The sequence below is a fragment of the Salvia hispanica genome, chromosome 1, assembly GCF_029641045.1.
Source record: "Salvia hispanica isolate PSC_SH4W2 chromosome 1, Shi_PSC_v1, whole genome shotgun sequence".
Lineage (NCBI taxonomy): Eukaryota > Viridiplantae > Streptophyta > Magnoliopsida > Lamiales > Lamiaceae > Salvia > Salvia hispanica.
In genome coordinates this window covers 12,109,233-12,126,932 of record NC_142692.1, presented here as the reverse complement: position 1 = coordinate 12,126,932, position 17,700 = coordinate 12,109,233, and the positions used below count along the sequence as shown (strand labels likewise).

Here is a 17,700-nt window from a genome sequence, read left to right as displayed (position 1 = left end):
CCAGACCGTTGGCAATCAATTATCAACCTAACTAGATTCGCGCGTAAAAGCGCAATTTCTCTTTGAATCTCCCAATAAATGCGAATAGCTCCCGGGTTTGGGTTTATTTCAGATTTTTCTAGGGTAATAATTCGCGTAGAGGTGTAGGAATTTTTCCCGTCTTTTTTGTACGACCTGCCGGAAGGGAGAATGCGAGAAGGTCTTGTATGTTTGAAGGTGCGGAATGCTGAGGCTTCTTCTGTTTTTCATTTTTATGAAATTGTTGTGGTGCTATTGATTATTTCCGTTTACTTGGTTTTGATACACCGACCTACCAAATATGCAGGATTTAGTCGAAGTTGGACTTTCTGCGAATGCTGTTGGAAAAAAATAGGGGAGAAGGAATTCATCTTGAACTAATTGGTACTTGGATTAGGTTTTTATTGAGTGAAGAATGAAGGCAACCACTAGTTTAATCAGGTCGTCTATGGTTTCTGAAGCTCGGGGAAGACCATAATTTTGGATTGTTTGTTTAATGGAGTGCTTGGGTAAGAAGAGGAAGGGAGTCTAGATTTCAAGGGCTTGGGAACAGGATTTCGATGATCAGACTCGATTGACAGTTCTTTGGTCACATTTGTCGTTGTTCGACAAGGAAGAAGAAGTGCAAGGAGGTAGTTATTTCAAAAATTCTTGATTCAACAAGTAAAGTTGTCAATGGTGTTGCAACTGCCCCAGCATGTGGAATTGCTCATTTGGAATTTTCAGGTAGAGGTCTTGAGACAAAAATTGGCTGTATTGATACAGCAACACAGGTTGGGTAGAAAGAAGAAGATCGATCAAGTTTATGAGATGGATAAAACTTTAGGGAAGGGGAAGTTTGGGTCAGTGGTGTTGTGTCGGAGCAAGGCAACTGGGGCGGAGTTTGCGTGCAAGACTTTGAAGAAAGGGGAGGAGATTGTGCACCGGGAGGTGGAGATACTGCAGCATCTGTCTGGGCATCCTGGCGTCGTGACACTGAAGGCAGTATATGTAGATGCTGAATCTTTTTATTTAGTGATGGAACTTTTCTCTGAGGGACGGTTGCTTGATCAGATGCCTAGAGAAGGTTACCACTCAGAGAAGAAGGCAGCTAATATTATTAAGGAATTGATGTTAGCTGTTCGGTACTGTCATGAGATGGGTGTAGTTCATCGGAATATAAAGCCCGAGAATATCCTGCTCACCACCTGTAGACAGATGAAGCTTGCGGACTTTGGATTAGCTGTGAGGATTTTAGATGGTAATACAACATAGCCTGCTAACATGTATTTCCTCTGTTACTGGGTGCTGCTTTCATATCAATTATGTGCATATGGTTATGAATCTTAATATGTCTTTTAATCCTCATCACATTTCAAACTCACTTTTGTTTAAAAACTGCTCGTCATTCATTAAGCATTATACATCTTTTGCTTTGCTATGTACTTTATTGACTTATAATCCCTTCTGTGATGGTCTCAGAATTGTAATCATCAAATTTAAAGTTGATTCTGTTTTTCTGTGGGATTCTCCCAGGACAATCAGATGGTGCAATTATATTTGTTATGTTGCTTGTTTTATGTGGGTTCTTAACAGGGTGACGATGACAGGATCACAGGACTGTAGGAGTTCATGAGTATAATGTCATGGAAAATTTGTATTTACCTTGTGATTGCAACTTAATCATATGTTGAATGACCTACGGTGTTTTCTTAAAGGTAAACTGAAAACTATTTACCTGTGTTTGGAGTGGGGTGATACTCAGCAGGAGAAATGCTACAACATGATAGTTAAGTGTAACAGTTCATGTTGGGGATGCCTGGATACATACTTTAATATTGAAATGAATGTACTGATGCTTACGCCCTAGTTTCCTTATGCTGCAGGTCAACGCCTAACTGAATATTGTTGAACTCCTGGTTATGTTGCTCCTGAAGTTTTGGTTGGCAATTATTCTGAGAAAGTGGACATTAGGAGTGCCGGCGTCCTTCTCCATGCACTTTTTATCTGGTGTGCTTCCATTTCAAGGGATTCTTTGGACACTGTGTTTCAGGCTATCAAGAAAGATAAATTAGATTTTGTGGGTGGTGCTTGGGAATCTGTATCACAGCCTGCTTGTTATCTGCTATCGATAATGCTGACAAGGAATACCTCAACAAGGCTTACAGCTGATGGGGTTTTAAGTAAGTTCTATGCTATTACTTAGAGATGATTTAATGTCCTCTGTTGATGTTTTTATTAAAAATAATAATTTTGTTATTAAAAGATATGATATTGTTAGCTGTGTGTGCATCTCATGCACATGAAACTTCTGTGCATGTGCAGCATATATGCATGGTACTTATGCCAGTTCTATGGACTTTGCCAGCTCTGGCAAAGCAGCTATCTTTAGAACATATTTATGGAGCTAATTTTGAAAATATTGAGTTGTGATCTACTGATGTCTTAAATTTGATTCAGTAAAGCAGATTTGACCCAAGAGGCTTAAATCTCATACTTTTTAGCTCAAAGGTTGTCAACCACCTTCTCATTTTTTGGGTTTATTTGATTTCATCTCCCCTTTTTCACCAGTTTGGCTTATTTTGCTGGACTTTCTCATCTTGCCGCAGAGGGGGTATGAGCTCTTTTTATTGTGGCTCAACAACATAGCTTGGGTTTGACGAGAACAATCCAGTTTCCTAGGCTACATTTTTAGGATCAGATGAGAGGTTAGAACATCTTAATTGCGAGATATTGATATGTCCACAACAAGTTGCTTTTGATAATTCATGTCTCTATTCCAGATAAGAAGGGTTATTTATCTATATCATTTGTGTTGTCAGGCACTAGACTACTACTGAGCCTCTATAAAAGTATTCTTTTCCTATGTATTTTGTGTGTATTCTAGTGAAAGACATCATATTACAATATTGCATTTTAGTGACATTTGGAGAATATGGGTCATCTATTGTTTTCATAACATTCTCCAAATTTGTTTATGTTCACCTCCTTTCAGCTGGTGAAAGTCAGGATAGTATAATTTTATAGTACCTCATATTGAAAACCAATAGTATCTGCATCCTTTTATTCCTTTTAAATCCACCATTCTTTTTATGTACTAAGTAGTATTCATGCATCGAATGCAAAACCTCTTTTAGAATGACCCATGTGTTGCTTGTAGTTTGGAGCTGAATGTGATTGATTTTACTTGAAACAAATTGCATCAGAATGGATTGCAAGTTTTGGCCTTAGACGATTTATTTCAACATATGATATTATTCTAGCCAACCCTACCTTAATTTCTTGATATTTGCTTCTCCATGGATTTCTTTCTGTACTAAACCATTGTTAAAGAAACCAGCTCTTGATCCAAAGAAGAACTTAGTAAGATTGACATCAAGGCATCTACCTGTTACTCATGGGCCAGAGTCCGAGAGGTAAAGGAATGTATATGACGACAGCCGCAGTGATGGCTCTACCCCAACTTTAGCATCTAGTTGTCGGCGTGAGGAAGAATATGGTGGGCTGGTCGACATACTAGCTGTAGCTATTTCACGTGTTCGTATATCTGAGCCAAAACGAAGCAGGATCTGTAGCCCCTCTAGGCCAATCCAACAAGAATGTTCTGATCATCTCCCTTCCCTGCTGACAGTCGGAGTTTTAAATGTTGCTGGGATGGAAATAACTTATGGTGACACTACCTGACAAGATGGATATCCGTCATGGTTGAAGAATGGTGACATAATTTCTCATGTACATACACTACGGATAACAAGGAATGATTATCGGGTATTCGGGTAGCTAGAATTCTGTAAGTTCTTATCAACCTGGTGATATATTGTGTTCTGGTGAGCCTTACATTGAATATATTATACATATATACCAATCGTTGAGGTTGGCTGAGGCCAAATCTGGAATTTGAAAAGCTAATCTCAACTTCATTTTGCAGAAACCTGGAGCCCTTTCGGTTCTTAAAAAATAGGATCTCTGAAATGTAAACTTATCGTGTTTTTTCAGTAAAGGTGACCGAAGACTAGTAAGAATTGTATTTCGTGATTGCTTCTAGTAAGCGAAAAGTTGCATGTGGGGTTGCTTCTATTGCATATGCTGTATCTCATAAAATAGTTAGTAGCGGCAGCATTTAGTGTAATCGGTTATGACAAATTACAAATTTAAGGCAGAAAATAAGTAGGTCACGCGACTTACATACTCCACTTTGTACATAAAGTAAACCGTAAATTAAAGAAATGTGGGATTTTCAGATCCTTAAGTAACACTCCCTTCTTGAAATCTGCAGCCTATATTGAAAATCACAGGCTTCAATGTCAATAATTTTGAATTTGAGCCATGAACAGGCCCGAGAAGAAGGCGACTCGAGGCTCTCCTCAGAAATGGAATAATCAGTTTGTATCATCATGCTCCCTCTCTTCATCAAAGCTCCTAATCTATGCCCTCGCCGTGTTCGTCCTCTTTCTCGTCGTCTGGCAAATTCAGCAGACCTCCTCTGCTTCCCCATGGTCTCACTGGGACAAAATTCTCAACAACTCATGCCTCACCCCTTCCCACGATGCGCGGGAGGCGATGGCTGACAGACTTCGACAGGCGGTCACTTTCCTCCCTCTCAAGGACCTCAGATACGCAGGCGAGCCCATGAAAGGCCACACGTGGTTCATGAGTTCCTTATACGACATGCAGGAGCAAGGCGAGGTCCAGTACCAGGAGCACCCCGTTGAGGCCACCGGAGGCAGACTCCTCTGCCTCCGCGGCCGTGACAGGCACGACGGCTCCTGGAACTCATACGCTCTAGCCTGGCCCGACGCCCTGCCTCAGAACGCCACACTGAAGGCAGGCATCACGTTCGTGTCATACAACCACTACGACTACCACAACATCTGGCACGGCCTGTCCGCCATGATGTCGTTTGTGGCGTGGCACGTCAAGAGCCAGTGCGAGGCACCTGAGCGCTGGATCTTGTTCCACTGGGGCGAGCTACGCACGACCATGGCGCCGTGGGTGTCCACGCTCCTGGAGGCCACGTTCGGGGGTGCGGTCAAGATCGAGGATTTTGGCAGTGGTGGTGATGATGATGATGATGCTCCGGTTTGCTTCGAGAAGGCGGTGGTGATGCGGCATAATGAAGGCGGGATGTTGACGGAGAAGAGGATGCAGGTGTATGATCTGATGAGGTGCAGGGCGAGGATGTATTGTCAAGTTGGAGGGCGTGATGAGGGGATCAAGGTGGGAGTCACCATGCTAATGAGGGATGGGACGAGGTCTTTCCGGAATGCATCGGCAGTCATCGGGATCTTCGAGGAGGAGTGCCGTCGGGTTCCAGGATGCCGTCTGATGGTAGCTTATCCACACAATCTCACCTTCTGTGAACAGGTGCGTACAAAATGTAAAGTTTTGTAATATTTTAGACTACTTTTAAAGTTAAGTGGAAAATACCAGAATTTGGCTAAAAGTCGTGGTTTTAGAGACCAATATGCGTAACGTGTGCACTGCAGGTGAAGTTGATGAGTGGGACAGACGTGGTGATATCGGCGCACGGGGCGCAGCTGTCGAACATGCTCCTGATGGATCGAAACAGCAGCGTGATGGAGTTGTTTCCAAAGGGATGGAAGGAGATGGCCGGGGTGGGGCAGTACGTGTACCACTGGCTGGCCAGCTGGTCCGGCATGAAGCATGAGGGGGCGTGGCGGGACCCCGTCGGAGATCCCTGCCCCTTCCCCAACGACGAAGCCCGCTGCATGTCCCTTTTCAAGGACGCCAAGATCGGACATAACCACACATATTTTTCACAATGGGGAAGCAATGTCATCAAGGATGTCATCACTAGGAAGGCACTTCAGGATCCTTCTTCTTTTAATCCTGCAGCTGGCCTATGTGGTTGCCACTGATTTTCCCAAATCTTTTTGTTTAATAATTTTATTGAGTTTTAAATTCAGATGATAATAACAAGTTTTCTTCTTTCAATCTGGTATACTATCACGGATATTATAGTTTCTTCTAATTGCCAATTTTTGATTGATGGGTGTAAACGAATTTGCACCCTTCGAATCTTTTAGTTTTAGTTGATGTGAAATCTAGAGCTAACTTTGGACGATTTTTTTGAATTTGACTGGACTCCAAAATGTGGACTACAAGTAAGTGCAAGAAATAATCCGTAATTACAAAAAAAAGGAAAAATATTAATAAGTAGAATGTACCATTAATGTAGAGAAATCATTTCACCGTCAACATAAATGATGGGCCTTTCATCCCTGATCTCATCCTTTTATAACCTTTATAAATGCAATCTCTGTACAATGATATGATTATACTTTCCTTGTTCATAATGTTATTAAGTGAAACAGACAACATTCCAAATTAATAATCGTAATTATGGAATGAATCTTATGTAGAAATGGGCCTATCACAGCCGGGCCCTGACCCAGGTTAACTCACCCATTGAGAATCCATTGTCTTACTATTTTACCTGTTAATAGGAAAAAAATACTAGGAGTACATCAATTATTGGTATTGGTCAATGGATGTTTTTATCACAAACTTTAAATATGATAAAAAAAAATACACTCACTTTGAACTTGTAATAAATTTATCATAATTAAATTTTATGACGAAATTAATCTTGTGTGGCGATCAGGATGTCTACGTCATTTGTCCGTCATTTCCACGTAGTTTATAGGATGAACTAATAATGTTGTAAAAATTACACAGAATTTTGATTGTGGTCAATAAATACACCAACTTATGGATGATTTTGTTTGTAGCTTCTCAAAAATATAAAAAATTTGAACGTGTTCAAAAAATATCAAAATTTGGAAACATAGTGCATATTACTTAGGGGTGGGTAGGTACGGTATACCTTACCGAAACCACCATACCATATACATTACCGCAAATACGGTATGCGAAAAAGTCATACCTTTACCGTACCAAAGTTTTCGGTATACCTTATTTTCGGTATAATGAATTTCCATACCGATACCGTATCTCATTTTCGGTATACCATACCGAAGTGTATACCTTACTTTTGCGGTATACCTGACTTTCAACATCAATTAAAATAGAAAATTAGAGTTTTTAGAATATTATTTATATTTTATAATTTTAAAAAGAAATTAAATATAATTTATTCATAATTATATTTATATTTCACAATAGATTTTATAATTTAAAAATATATAACATATATTTTATGTGTAATTGTGTTTATATTTTTGTGGTATATACCTTAGTTTACGGTATATACCTTAATTTATGGTATATACCGAATATCGGTATGCAACGGTATACCGCAGTATTTGAGAAATCATACCGTTACCTGACCAGAATCTTTTGGTAAGGTATCATACCGCAGTATTTGAGAAATCATACCGCAGTATTTGAGAAATCATACCGAAAATTCGATATTTTTGATATTTTTTCGGTACGATAGGACCAGTATTTTGGTATTTCGGTATTTTTTCTCAATCCTAATATTACATACACACTAATTTATTTATAATTTATACAATTTAAACACCTCTAATAATGTGGATCACATAATCCGCTAACATTTCCATAACCTTTTTTCTTATCTTTCTTATTGTACCATTTTTTTTTCTTTCTCTCTCTTTGTATCAATTGTATACTAAAATCAGTTAAAAAATTTCAATTTTTCCAAAGACGAAATTAGTTTACATTAAAAATAAATTGATGACTAAGTATTATTTTTTACTATCTATTTGATCATTTCGAATTTCACCTCATTTTAGAATATATAAAACGAAACCTAGCAAGATCATTCTACAAGTACCTAGTAAAAAACATTACGGGTCCCTCAAGATTATAACAGGGCAACAACGTTTGTTCCCCCGAAATTGGAACACATGCTGATGTTTTACCAAGACGTATGAAACCCAAAAACCAAAAAAATAAAAACAAAAACAAAAACAAAATAACAAATAAAATTCTGAAAATAAACATAAAAATAAAGACGTCAACCTTCATTAATATAATGCACCTACTGCTTTAACTCTCTTCGCCATCATCATCTCTTATTAGTTATTACTACTGAAGAATGTTCTGCACACTGATCAACTCTATCCACAAAATTCAATTGAATGTTCGTCTTCACACAGAGGCGAAAGGAAGAAAGTCTATGAAAGTTAGCCTCTGCACTGATTATCACACAATTAGTGAAAAATCCAAAAACAGCTGCCCATAATCCTTGAAAATACGCGACAAAGCCGACAATTATCCGATAACACATATCTTCCCCATGTGGGATTATTCCTCACTTACTCTTACTCTTAATCATCATCACCTCCTCTACCATTAAACCTAGCTACTTTCTCTTCTGTGTCTACTCTAAATCCAATCATGTGGGAGTCCGAATCAGATTATCCTCTCTCAACCACCAAAAATGCCCTTCACACTGATGGCTTCGAGCGAAGAGGCCACTCATGGTAACTAATCATTTTTCAATCATCTCTCACCTTTTTATGATATAAAATGGAATCTTTATTTCATATGTAGGTATGTTTCCACTGATATCCCAAGCGACTTCTCAGTTCAGATAGGCGATATCAGCTTCCATTTACACAAGGTAGTTCATTAAATTAGTTTTCTTTCTCCTTTGAATTTGAAATCATTTTTAATTCATCGTTTGCAACTTTCTAGTATCCTCTTCTCTCGCGATGTGCCAAATTGAACAGACTCATCTACGAGTCCCGCGACGCCGCCGAGATCAACAACATATCCTTCGACGATCTCCCCGGCGGCCCCGACGCCTTCGAGCTTGCGGCCAAGTTCTGCTACGGCATCGCCGTCGATTTAGCGGCCACCAACATCTCCGGCCTGAGATGCGCGGCGGAGTATCTTGAAATGACGGAGGATTTGGAGGAAGGAAACCTTGTGTTCAAAACCGAAGCTTTTCTAAGCTACGTAGTCCTATCCTCTTGGAGAGATTCCATAGTAGTACTAAAAAGCTGCGAGAATCTGTCTCCCTGGGCTGAGAATCTCCAAATTGTGAGGAGGTGCAGTGAGTCCATCGCCTGGAAAGCCTGTGCCAATCCCAAGGGAATCCGCTGGCAATACACCGGGAAGCCGAGATCGTCGTCCAGCCCCAAATGGAACGACTCCAGCGCCCCTGTGCCGCCGGATTGGTGGTTCGAGGACGTCTCCATTCTCCGCATCGATCACTTCGTCCGCGTCGTGACGGCGATCAGGGTGAAGGGGATGGTTGCTGAGCTCATCGGAGCTGCCATACTCCACTACGCTACCAAATGGCTGCCTAGTCTGGTGAAGGAGGGCGGGGCCTCCGTGAATTCGCCTGAAAACGAGGCTAATAGCATCAGCAACGGCGGCTGGAAAGGCGGCCTGCACGTGATCGTGGCTGGGAATCAGGAGATCCCGGCCACGGTTCAGGCTAAGGATCAGAGAATGATCGTGGAGAGCTTAGTTAGCATCATCCCTCAGCAGAGAGACTGCGTTTCGTGCAGTTTCCTGCTGAGGCTGCTGAGGATGGCTAACATGCTGAATGTGGCCCCGGCTCTGGTGACGGAGCTGGAGAAGCGCGTTGGGATGCAGTTGGAACAAGCAACATTGTCCGATCTCCTCATCCCTTGCTACAACACCAAGGAGACTATATACGATGTTGATCTGGTTCAGAGGCTTCTCGAGCATTTTCTTGTGCAGGAGCAGTCGAGCCCCACGAGACAGGACACCAAGATGTATGCCTCTGCTCAGAGAGGGAGCAATCTCAATGCCAAGATGAGGGTGGCGAGGCTCGTTGACAGCTACCTCACTGAGGTGGCGAGGGACAGGAACCTGTCCCTCACCAAGTTCCAGGTTCTTGCCGAGGCCTTGCCTGAATCAGCAAGAACCTGTGATGATGGGCTCTACAGAGCTGTTGATTCTTATCTTAAGGTAACATTATTCGGTAATAGTCCCGCTTGTTACTCTCGTTTTATATCTGTCAACTTGATGTGTAGGCGCATCCGACGCTGACAGAGCACGAGAGGAAGAGGCTGTGCCGTGTGATGGAGTGCCAGAAGCTGTCCGTTGATGCATGTATGCACGCTGCACAGAATGAGCGTCTACCTCTGAGAGTGGTGGTGCAGGTCCTCTTCTCTGAGCAGGTTAAGATAAGCAACGCAGTTGCCTTGAAAGAAGGCGGGCAGTCACAGTACCAGCCCATGGTGCCAAACCGGAAGACGTTGCTGGAGGGAACTCCTCAATCATTTCAAGAAGGATGGACAGCGGCAAAGAAGGATATCAACACTCTCAAGTTCGAGCTGGAGACTGTTAAGACCAAGTATTTGGAGCTTCAGAACGATATGGACACGTTGCAGCGCGACTTCAACAAGCTGGCCAAGCCTAAGCAGACGTCGGCATGGACATCCGGATGGAAGAGACTCAGCAAGCTCACTAAGATGACGGACGCCAATGACAATGGAACCCAGCTGCCAACTGCAGAGCACACTAGAAAGACTCCTAGGAGATGGAGAAACTCTATTTCTTGAATTGCTATTGTCGTCGTCGTTGCTGCTTCTGCTGCTATTGTTGTTTCTGTATGTGTTGTGTTTTTAGAGATGCAATATTGGCATTATTTTCATTGTTATTCAAAACTCTCAGTTAAGAAGAAAGTGGCTAGTTAGCAATTCAACTACGTCAAATAGATCAAACACTAGTCCTCCTGTATATATAGTTGTGTGCTGCAAACTGATTCTTGAAAACCATGCTCACAAAGTAGTACACATTTTTTCAATCCACGCATGCTAATGAATAACTACCCTCCTGCCTAAATATGGAAACAATAATATTCCTTAACAGTAACACAACTGCATAGTGCACAAAATCCTATAGAGTTGAAGATGTAGATGTGAAAAATTGCCCAAATTACATACTCCATTTGGTAAGAAAGTGGATATTCAATGGTGGTTGCAATATCAGTTCTCAGCTCAATTCACATCACAAGCATGATGAGTCACCCCACTCAAATCATGTCCAGAAACACAAATATATAGACACATCCAGGAATAAATAGACACTTAACAGACTCTGACAAGACTTCTTATATAATATGAGACAGAAAGTGGGAACACAACTAATCGATGTAACAAGTTGCAAAATATTTATAAATAAAATTAGTACAAAGTATAGCCGCTTTAAACATTAATCATACACCGAAATTCATGCACCACATATATATAAATATCATATCATACAGTGACTATACCTTTTCACTAGATTTGACAAAGTAACTACATTCATGAATCCTTGTTCATGATCACGTGCAGTTAGATTTTTTTTCTGAAAAAGGAAATGGTAAGAGATTGAATTGTTCAATAAGTACTCCTTCAACTTATTCTGTGTAAATTCATGAAATTTATGTGCTTATGTCGTCCAACTTTTTATGATACAATCCACTAGCATCATTTTTGCTTCAACTGGGGTTTGTGACGCTTTTTATTCAACAACTCTAGATTTAAGAAACAAAAATATGCTACTACTGGATTTAACATACACAAAAGTAGATTTAAGATGCACAAAAATAAAGGGTGGAAATAAAATAAGTACATACACACAAAAGATGGTAAAAATAGATTTAAGATGCACAAAAATAAAGGATGGAAATAAAATAAAATAAATACACACACAAAAAACATGGGGTGAGAGAGGCTCGAACTCTCGACCTCAGGATCACTCTTAGCTATGAGACCTACGCGCTAGCCAACTGCGCCACCACCCCTTTATTTTGTTAACCTCTAAAATAATTTCTGTGAGTTGTAATTGTGTATCCAGCTGTAAGTAGGGGACTTCATATCAGATTGTTTTGTATTGGAAAACAGGGACTAAACTGAAGAAGATTTCACATGTAATTTGGACTATATGGCACTTTTTGACAAAATAACTAAAATCGTTTATTCTATAATTGTAGTATATAGATATGTTTGTGTCTGGGCCTATGTGACTGTGTTTGCATTAGTAAGAAATGATGGTCATAAAAGATTTAACTGCTTGACCAACGGGTCGCAGCGCAGTTGGCAGCGCGGAGCTGTGGTGACCATGAGGTCACGGATCCGCTGGGAGACTTTCGGCCTTAATCCGCAAGCCCGGTCGAGCAGGATTAGTCGGATTCGTTCGGTATACCTGTGGTTAAAACCAAAAAAAAAGAAGAAGATTTAACTGCTTGCACATAGTATATTTAATTTGGATCATAAGGGATCTTCCTCTGGACTCTATGTGTGTGTAGTTGCGTGTTTGCGTGAATCCTGTGTTAGTATATGACAAAATCATGGTAAAAAAATACTTAAAAAAACTAAGTACTCGTGTAGATTGAATGAAATTTTAGTTAAGTTCGAATACATTAAAAAATTTATCCATTAGTGTTTTGTTACGTTAATATTGGTGATATATATAAAATCCTCCAGCCATCCCAAGGGAGATGAAGCAGAAAAAATTAAAGAGCAAAATGTACAAAACCAGAATGTCGATCAAATTTGGGCACTTTGGGGAATTAAATGTTAGCTAAACTCAATGTCACAAAACATTGAAAAATGCAGCATACACATGAAATAACATTCCTTATTTCATAAATAACTTTATTTAATTGATATTAACTCAATCAGATGTTTTTTCATTAATTTTAAATGGGTATTATTGATTTAATCACTCATCGTCGTTTATATGGAAAAAATAGCTTTGTAACAAGAAGATAAAGCAAAAAATTAAAGAGCAAAATGTACAAATAAAATCAATGCAAAATACATTTACCAAAAATGCATAAATATACTACACAAAATGACGAAAATGTAATATTATTTACGAATCTATATAGGATCTTACTATGCAGCCAACTACATCTTAAAGTGATAACTAGTATTACCAAACAAACACTTAAAGATGAATTGTCATTCAACTAGATGTTGTAAGTTGTAACGATGCCAATCAGGGTATCGTGATGTCAACTCAATTTTAAATAATGCTAATCAGAGATATTAATAAAATTTAAATTTTATTAGTTATAACTAAATTTTAAAAAATACCTGAAAACTTTGAACTCAATGACTATTTTGATTTAAATAATTTTTATAAGGATTCCAGCGAGATCCTAATGACACATGTTTCGGATGATAAAATTTGATAATGTTTCAATATTTTTGATAATAAGATTAAAATCAACTCATGCTACATATAATGTCATCTTAATACATGTATAATCATTGATTTAACATTTTTACAAACATCGTGTTGAAATCACGATGATCACAAAAACTGTAATATTTTAGAAATGATTAAAATGTTAATTTCCCCAAAACAAATTTCCGCATTACACCACCGGATACTACTAGATCCTTTAGATCTAATGACTAGGAATTGGTAGTAGTTCGACAATTAGCAAATAGTTAAAAATTAATCAAGTCTCTTTATATGTACTTTATATGATATTTGACATAATAGGAACGTGGATATAAGCAAAAATATTCTCAACGGACTAAAGGCATTAAACTAAATTTTTTTTAAAGTACAAAAAATACTTCGAATGTAAATAATAGCGCAAAATTTATAGACTTCTATTAATATTTTCTCCGTAAACCACAACTATACGATTTCTACTATATTTGTTTTTCACAAACCAGGAATATGAAACAAGGACTATATTTTTAATTCACTCTAAGAGCATCTTCAACAAGGAAAGATAAATGAGTAAGGTATATCGTCTATTTACCTTCTTAAAAAATGAAATAATAGTAAATCATTTTTTTAAAAATAAAATAATAGTAAATCGTCTTTATCTCTCCATTGATGAAAAGACAAAAATATCTTCAAAATGAAAAAATGTATAATACCTTCTCAAATATCTCCTTTATAAAAAATAATTTTTCATAAAAAAAATAAATAAATATGATAGTCAGATGAATTTACCTTCCATTTACATCTCCATTGGGAGATGATCTAATATGTACTATGAAAGTATAAATGAACCAAACTCAACCATTTACATCTCCACTGAAGATGATCTAATATGTACTATGAAATTGAAAGTATAAATGAACCAAACTCAAAATAACAGCAAATCCCAGACACATGACCATATTATACTACAACAGTAGATATTTATTACAGCCTCACGAACAGAGACACAAATATTTAAAACCAATAAAAAAAGACAACTGGAAACAAACAATGAGATTTGATGATGATGGATCGAAATCGATGAAGCCCTGCGAGGGTCCCTCCGCACAGATTTTCAAGATGAGCATAATAAAAACCAAGAAAGAGGCGAAATGGTGGGCGGGTCCCTCTATCACCAAACACGCATGCTCACCATCCATGGCGTTTTTCGGACTTAAAAAGGGGGGCCTCCTTCACACCACCATGCTTTCTTCTATCTGCTTTTTACTTTATAATCAAATTTTAATCATTTCAAAGTCAACAATTCTTCCCTCCACCTCAAGACTAATCAAGTAAAGATGGTTGCTTTTATCGACTTAACCCCTTCTTTATTGCCCCACAATCTTCATACTGGCTGCACTATTACACCTAAAAGCAACATCCAAAAGCAAAACCCACCTCATTAACCAAACACGCTCCCCTAATGATGCAACTCAGGGGGTCCACGTGGCCCCCTTCCGTCTCCGGAGGGACTCGGCCTCCGATTTCATAGCTTTCAGGTACGCCACTGCCCCGTCGATTATGGACAGCGGATCGCTCTCGTCCAATCCTGGGATGATGCTCTCGAGCAACTTCAGCGCCTCGCGGATTTTAACCTTCTTGCGGCGGTCATCATCCCCGGAGTACCTCGACCCCATTTCATCTCCCTCGTAACTGTGTGGCAGCCGCCTCCTGCTAGTCTCAAATGATGATTTCTCGTCCCTTATATCGAGCAGCCTTTTCCTTTTCGAAGACTTGTGATCAGCTCGCGCTACTTCTTCTGTTAGTTCGTCGAGGCTGAGTGGCAGGGAGTGCCCCGTGCTAGTCACTTCATCGTCCTCATCACTGTCAGAGTAGAGCAGAGCGTTGATCTCATCAGTATCTTCATCCATCTCACCCTTCCCGTAGGAGGGATGGTTTTCATCCCATTTTTCTTCGACCACGGGTTTTTTTGAGATGCAGTGGTTGACATGAGCGTCTACTTTTGCAAACGAGCCATTAGCGCTGGCGGGAGTCTTGGACAAAAACATCCGGTTGAGGGTAGAAAATGAAGGACTGAAGAACAGTCTGGTGTGATTTTTAGACTGATCAAAGATAAGGAACCTCCTCTGAGGAGCACCAACTGGCTTCCTATCTACGACCCCAGGGCAACAGGGCATGGTACAATGTGAGCCTTTCCGATAAGGGTCACCAGTAGCATAGCGTATATTGCAGTGAGGTGGCCGGAACCCGACGACTGCACCTTGTTGGCCTGCGTTCAAGCTAGGTGAATCAGAAGCATACTGTTCTATAAAGGCATCATTGGCAGTAGTTCTCTGGCAGTAGTACATTCCCATATAATCCGTATATGATGAATTCCGAGCAGTGAACTTTTGATGCGCCTGAGACTCTTTGGCTGTGGCCATCTGGCCAAATAAGCTACTCCCCTAGCAGTGCATGATACCGGTAATTAGAAAGATGAAACAAATCAAGAAAACTAAGCATGAATACAAATCAAGAAAGAAAACATACCAGAAAAACGTACTTGTACTCTAGTCCGGCAAGTGGCTATCCAATATGCAAAACAAAAGAATAAAAACAAAACTATGGAGTATTTGCTAGATCGATTTTTGACAAATGGAAAACGGGAACAGGTCTACGTGACAGGTTTCAGCAAGTGACGAAAATATTCAGCCTGGAGAAGACATTAAGGGCGGAAAATCAGAAGCTCTTCTTTTATGCAAAGAAAGTAGAATTTGCAACACCAGAGAAAAATCAACAACAAAACTTAGAAAGAATCAGATAACAAACCTGGCAATTCTGCAAAGGTTGAAAGCATGCTATTACTCTAACTATAATGGTTGTTCTCCCAGAAATTCCACTCTCATGTTTAAGTGCCCTGAATCTCGTCTGGCTCGCTGCTTGGCACACCATAACTACTTTCGACTCTTGATGTATTTCACAAAGAGATTATAAACGCAGATGAACGAACAAACAGCTAACAACACGAAAGGAGGCGACTAAAATGGAAACAAAGTTGAAGGTGGGCTAGAAATTCTAATTGATCAACTACCCAAACTCAAACAGAATCTAACAGAAACAGGAAGATGAAGTACTTAAACAGCTAACACTACGGATGAAGATTGAAATAAACCACAAGTAGTTTTCCAGAGCAAATCTTATAGAATGTAGAAAAAACAAGAAGACAAAGGGAAGTGATTTGATCCCATCATGGATAGATAAGCTAACAATTAGTGTGTGGGATTGTTTTTTAGCTCAAGTGAATGAATAACAAGTTATAGAATAACCCTGCAATACAAATTCAAGGAGATAACAAATCGAAAAACGTCGATTGACAGAATCCACCAATGCATACTGGTGTGCACTTATATCCCCAGGTAGTACGATGGAAGCCTGAAACACCAGCAAAACTTTTCAGAACAAACAATTGACAGTATAAGAATCGGATTGTTATTACATATTTACAATGCACATATTAGTGTTTATATGAATCATGAAAAGCAGAGGCAAATATTAAATCCGTAGTCTAACAATTCCTGTTTCACTTTTCTCATCCAGATCAAATCATAAGCTTCGAGCACATTATCTTTTATATTATCTTCAAAAGATTCGGCTGTCGAGCGTGCAACTACTAAAACATATATTTTGAAAATTTCTTTAACTCCAAGCCTATAATAAAAAAATAGTCACAACAAACGTGAGAAATACCAATTGTTTAGCAACAAAGAACGGTACCTGAAAAAAAAATATTTTCTAAAATCGATGAAATTTATTTTCTAACTTAAATACCCGTATATTTATTGCTAAATCTTCAGAATCAATTTGCACACAAACGAAAGTGTGTATATGAGAGCTAAAGATTGATACAGCGCCCAAATCTACGTACAATTCAGTTGTGTGTCGATAATTTGAAGCAATCAAAACTAGGTAAAACAGAGAAAGGAGAAATCAACAAGTGGAAAAAACAGAACAAAATCTGTTGACAGAGCTGAAAAGGGGGCGAGAGAATTGGGAAAACTTACAGATCGCGTATCAAAAAAAGTAAGAAAGTTGTAGAGATGAAGTGAGGAAGGAAGAGGGAATGGTGGTTGTGACAAATGATGGGTAGTGAGGAATTGGATGTGGTAAACAGTAGTTGGATGGATATCTGCTCAAAGTAGCCACTAAACATTTAGGGCTCTTTTTATAGGGGGGGATGGAATATAACCTGATTGTTAATTTGGTTAAAATTTGACTAAAGTCGATTTTTTTTTTTTAATCTTAAACATATGCAGATTTTAGATCCAGAATATTATCTTTTAAATTATTCATGCTCTCACAAATAAAAATGGTTTTGAATTATTTCATTCCTCACAGATAAAAATGAGTTACATTCAATAACCGTTAATTTGATTTTGACCGGATTAAGTTAATAATTATATTTTATTAATGTCTAATGTCTAATTAACCCGAAACTAAATTTTTAAGTTAATCATTTTTCCAAGAATGATTTTAAAAAAAAATAAAAATAAAAAATGAATTGTCGCCTCTCCTTCCTCTCTCTTCACAATTCCTAAATTGAATCGCTGGCCCTCTCCC

The 17,700-nt window shown here is 38.9% G+C and overlaps 3 protein-coding genes, 1 non-coding gene and 1 pseudogene across 7 annotated transcripts; 3 read left to right on the top strand and 2 right to left on the bottom strand.

Annotated features, from left to right (window-relative positions):
• Positions 1–3,997, top strand: LOC125221239 (serine/threonine-protein kinase PEPKR2-like; annotated as a pseudogene). The gene is made up of 4 exons (XR_016134687.1): positions 1–216; positions 326–1,258; positions 1,884–2,180; positions 2,458–3,997. The product of XR_016134687.1 is annotated as a serine/threonine-protein kinase PEPKR2-like (transcript).
• On the top strand, positions 3,656–5,952 carry LOC125219134 (uncharacterized). 2 transcript variants are annotated; one of them, XM_089063210.1, is made up of 3 exons: positions 3,656–3,787; positions 4,332–5,361; positions 5,484–5,952. In XM_089063210.1, the coding sequence occupies exons 2-3, from the start codon at positions 4,558–4,560 to the stop codon at positions 5,874–5,876; spliced, it is 1,197 nt and encodes a 398-aa protein (XP_088919336.1). In that variant the 5' UTR covers positions 3,656–3,787; positions 4,332–4,557; the 3' UTR covers positions 5,877–5,952. The 2 variants fall into 2 exon arrangements, with proteins under 2 accessions (XP_088919336.1, XP_088919335.1); XM_089063209.1 differs by having other exon boundaries at positions 3,667–3,787; positions 4,274–5,361.
• A 2,042-nt stretch (positions 5,953–7,994) lies between these two features.
• On the top strand, positions 7,995–10,665 carry LOC125185644 (root phototropism protein 3-like). Its single transcript, XM_048082207.2, has 4 exons — positions 7,995–8,429; positions 8,500–8,569; positions 8,644–9,891; positions 9,957–10,665. Exons 1-4 carry the CDS (start codon positions 8,344–8,346, stop codon positions 10,485–10,487), a joined length of 1,935 nt encoding a protein of 644 aa, XP_047938164.1. The 5' UTR covers positions 7,995–8,343; the 3' UTR covers positions 10,488–10,665.
• Positions 10,666–11,632: 967 nt separating this feature from the next.
• TRNAM-CAU (transfer RNA methionine (anticodon CAU)) lies at positions 11,633–11,716 on the bottom strand. The gene is given in 2 exon segments: positions 11,633–11,668; positions 11,679–11,716. It is a non-coding gene; the product is annotated as a tRNA-Met (tRNA).
• A 2,319-nt stretch (positions 11,717–14,035) lies between these two features.
• Positions 14,036–17,279, bottom strand: LOC125222778 (transcription factor bHLH143-like). Of its 2 annotated transcripts, none has more exons than XM_048125580.2 (4): positions 17,145–17,279; positions 15,913–16,515; positions 15,634–15,796; positions 14,036–15,548 (listed from the first exon to the last, which is right to left on the bottom strand). In XM_048125580.2, exon 4 carries the CDS (start codon positions 15,525–15,527, stop codon positions 14,577–14,579), a length of 951 nt encoding a protein of 316 aa, XP_047981537.1. In that variant the 5' UTR covers positions 15,528–15,548; positions 15,634–15,796; positions 15,913–16,515; positions 17,145–17,279; the 3' UTR covers positions 14,036–14,576. The 2 variants fall into 2 exon arrangements, with proteins under 2 accessions (XP_047981537.1, XP_047981539.1); XM_048125582.2 differs by having other exon boundaries at positions 14,036–15,540.
• Between the last annotated feature and the right edge of the window lie 421 nt (positions 17,280–17,700).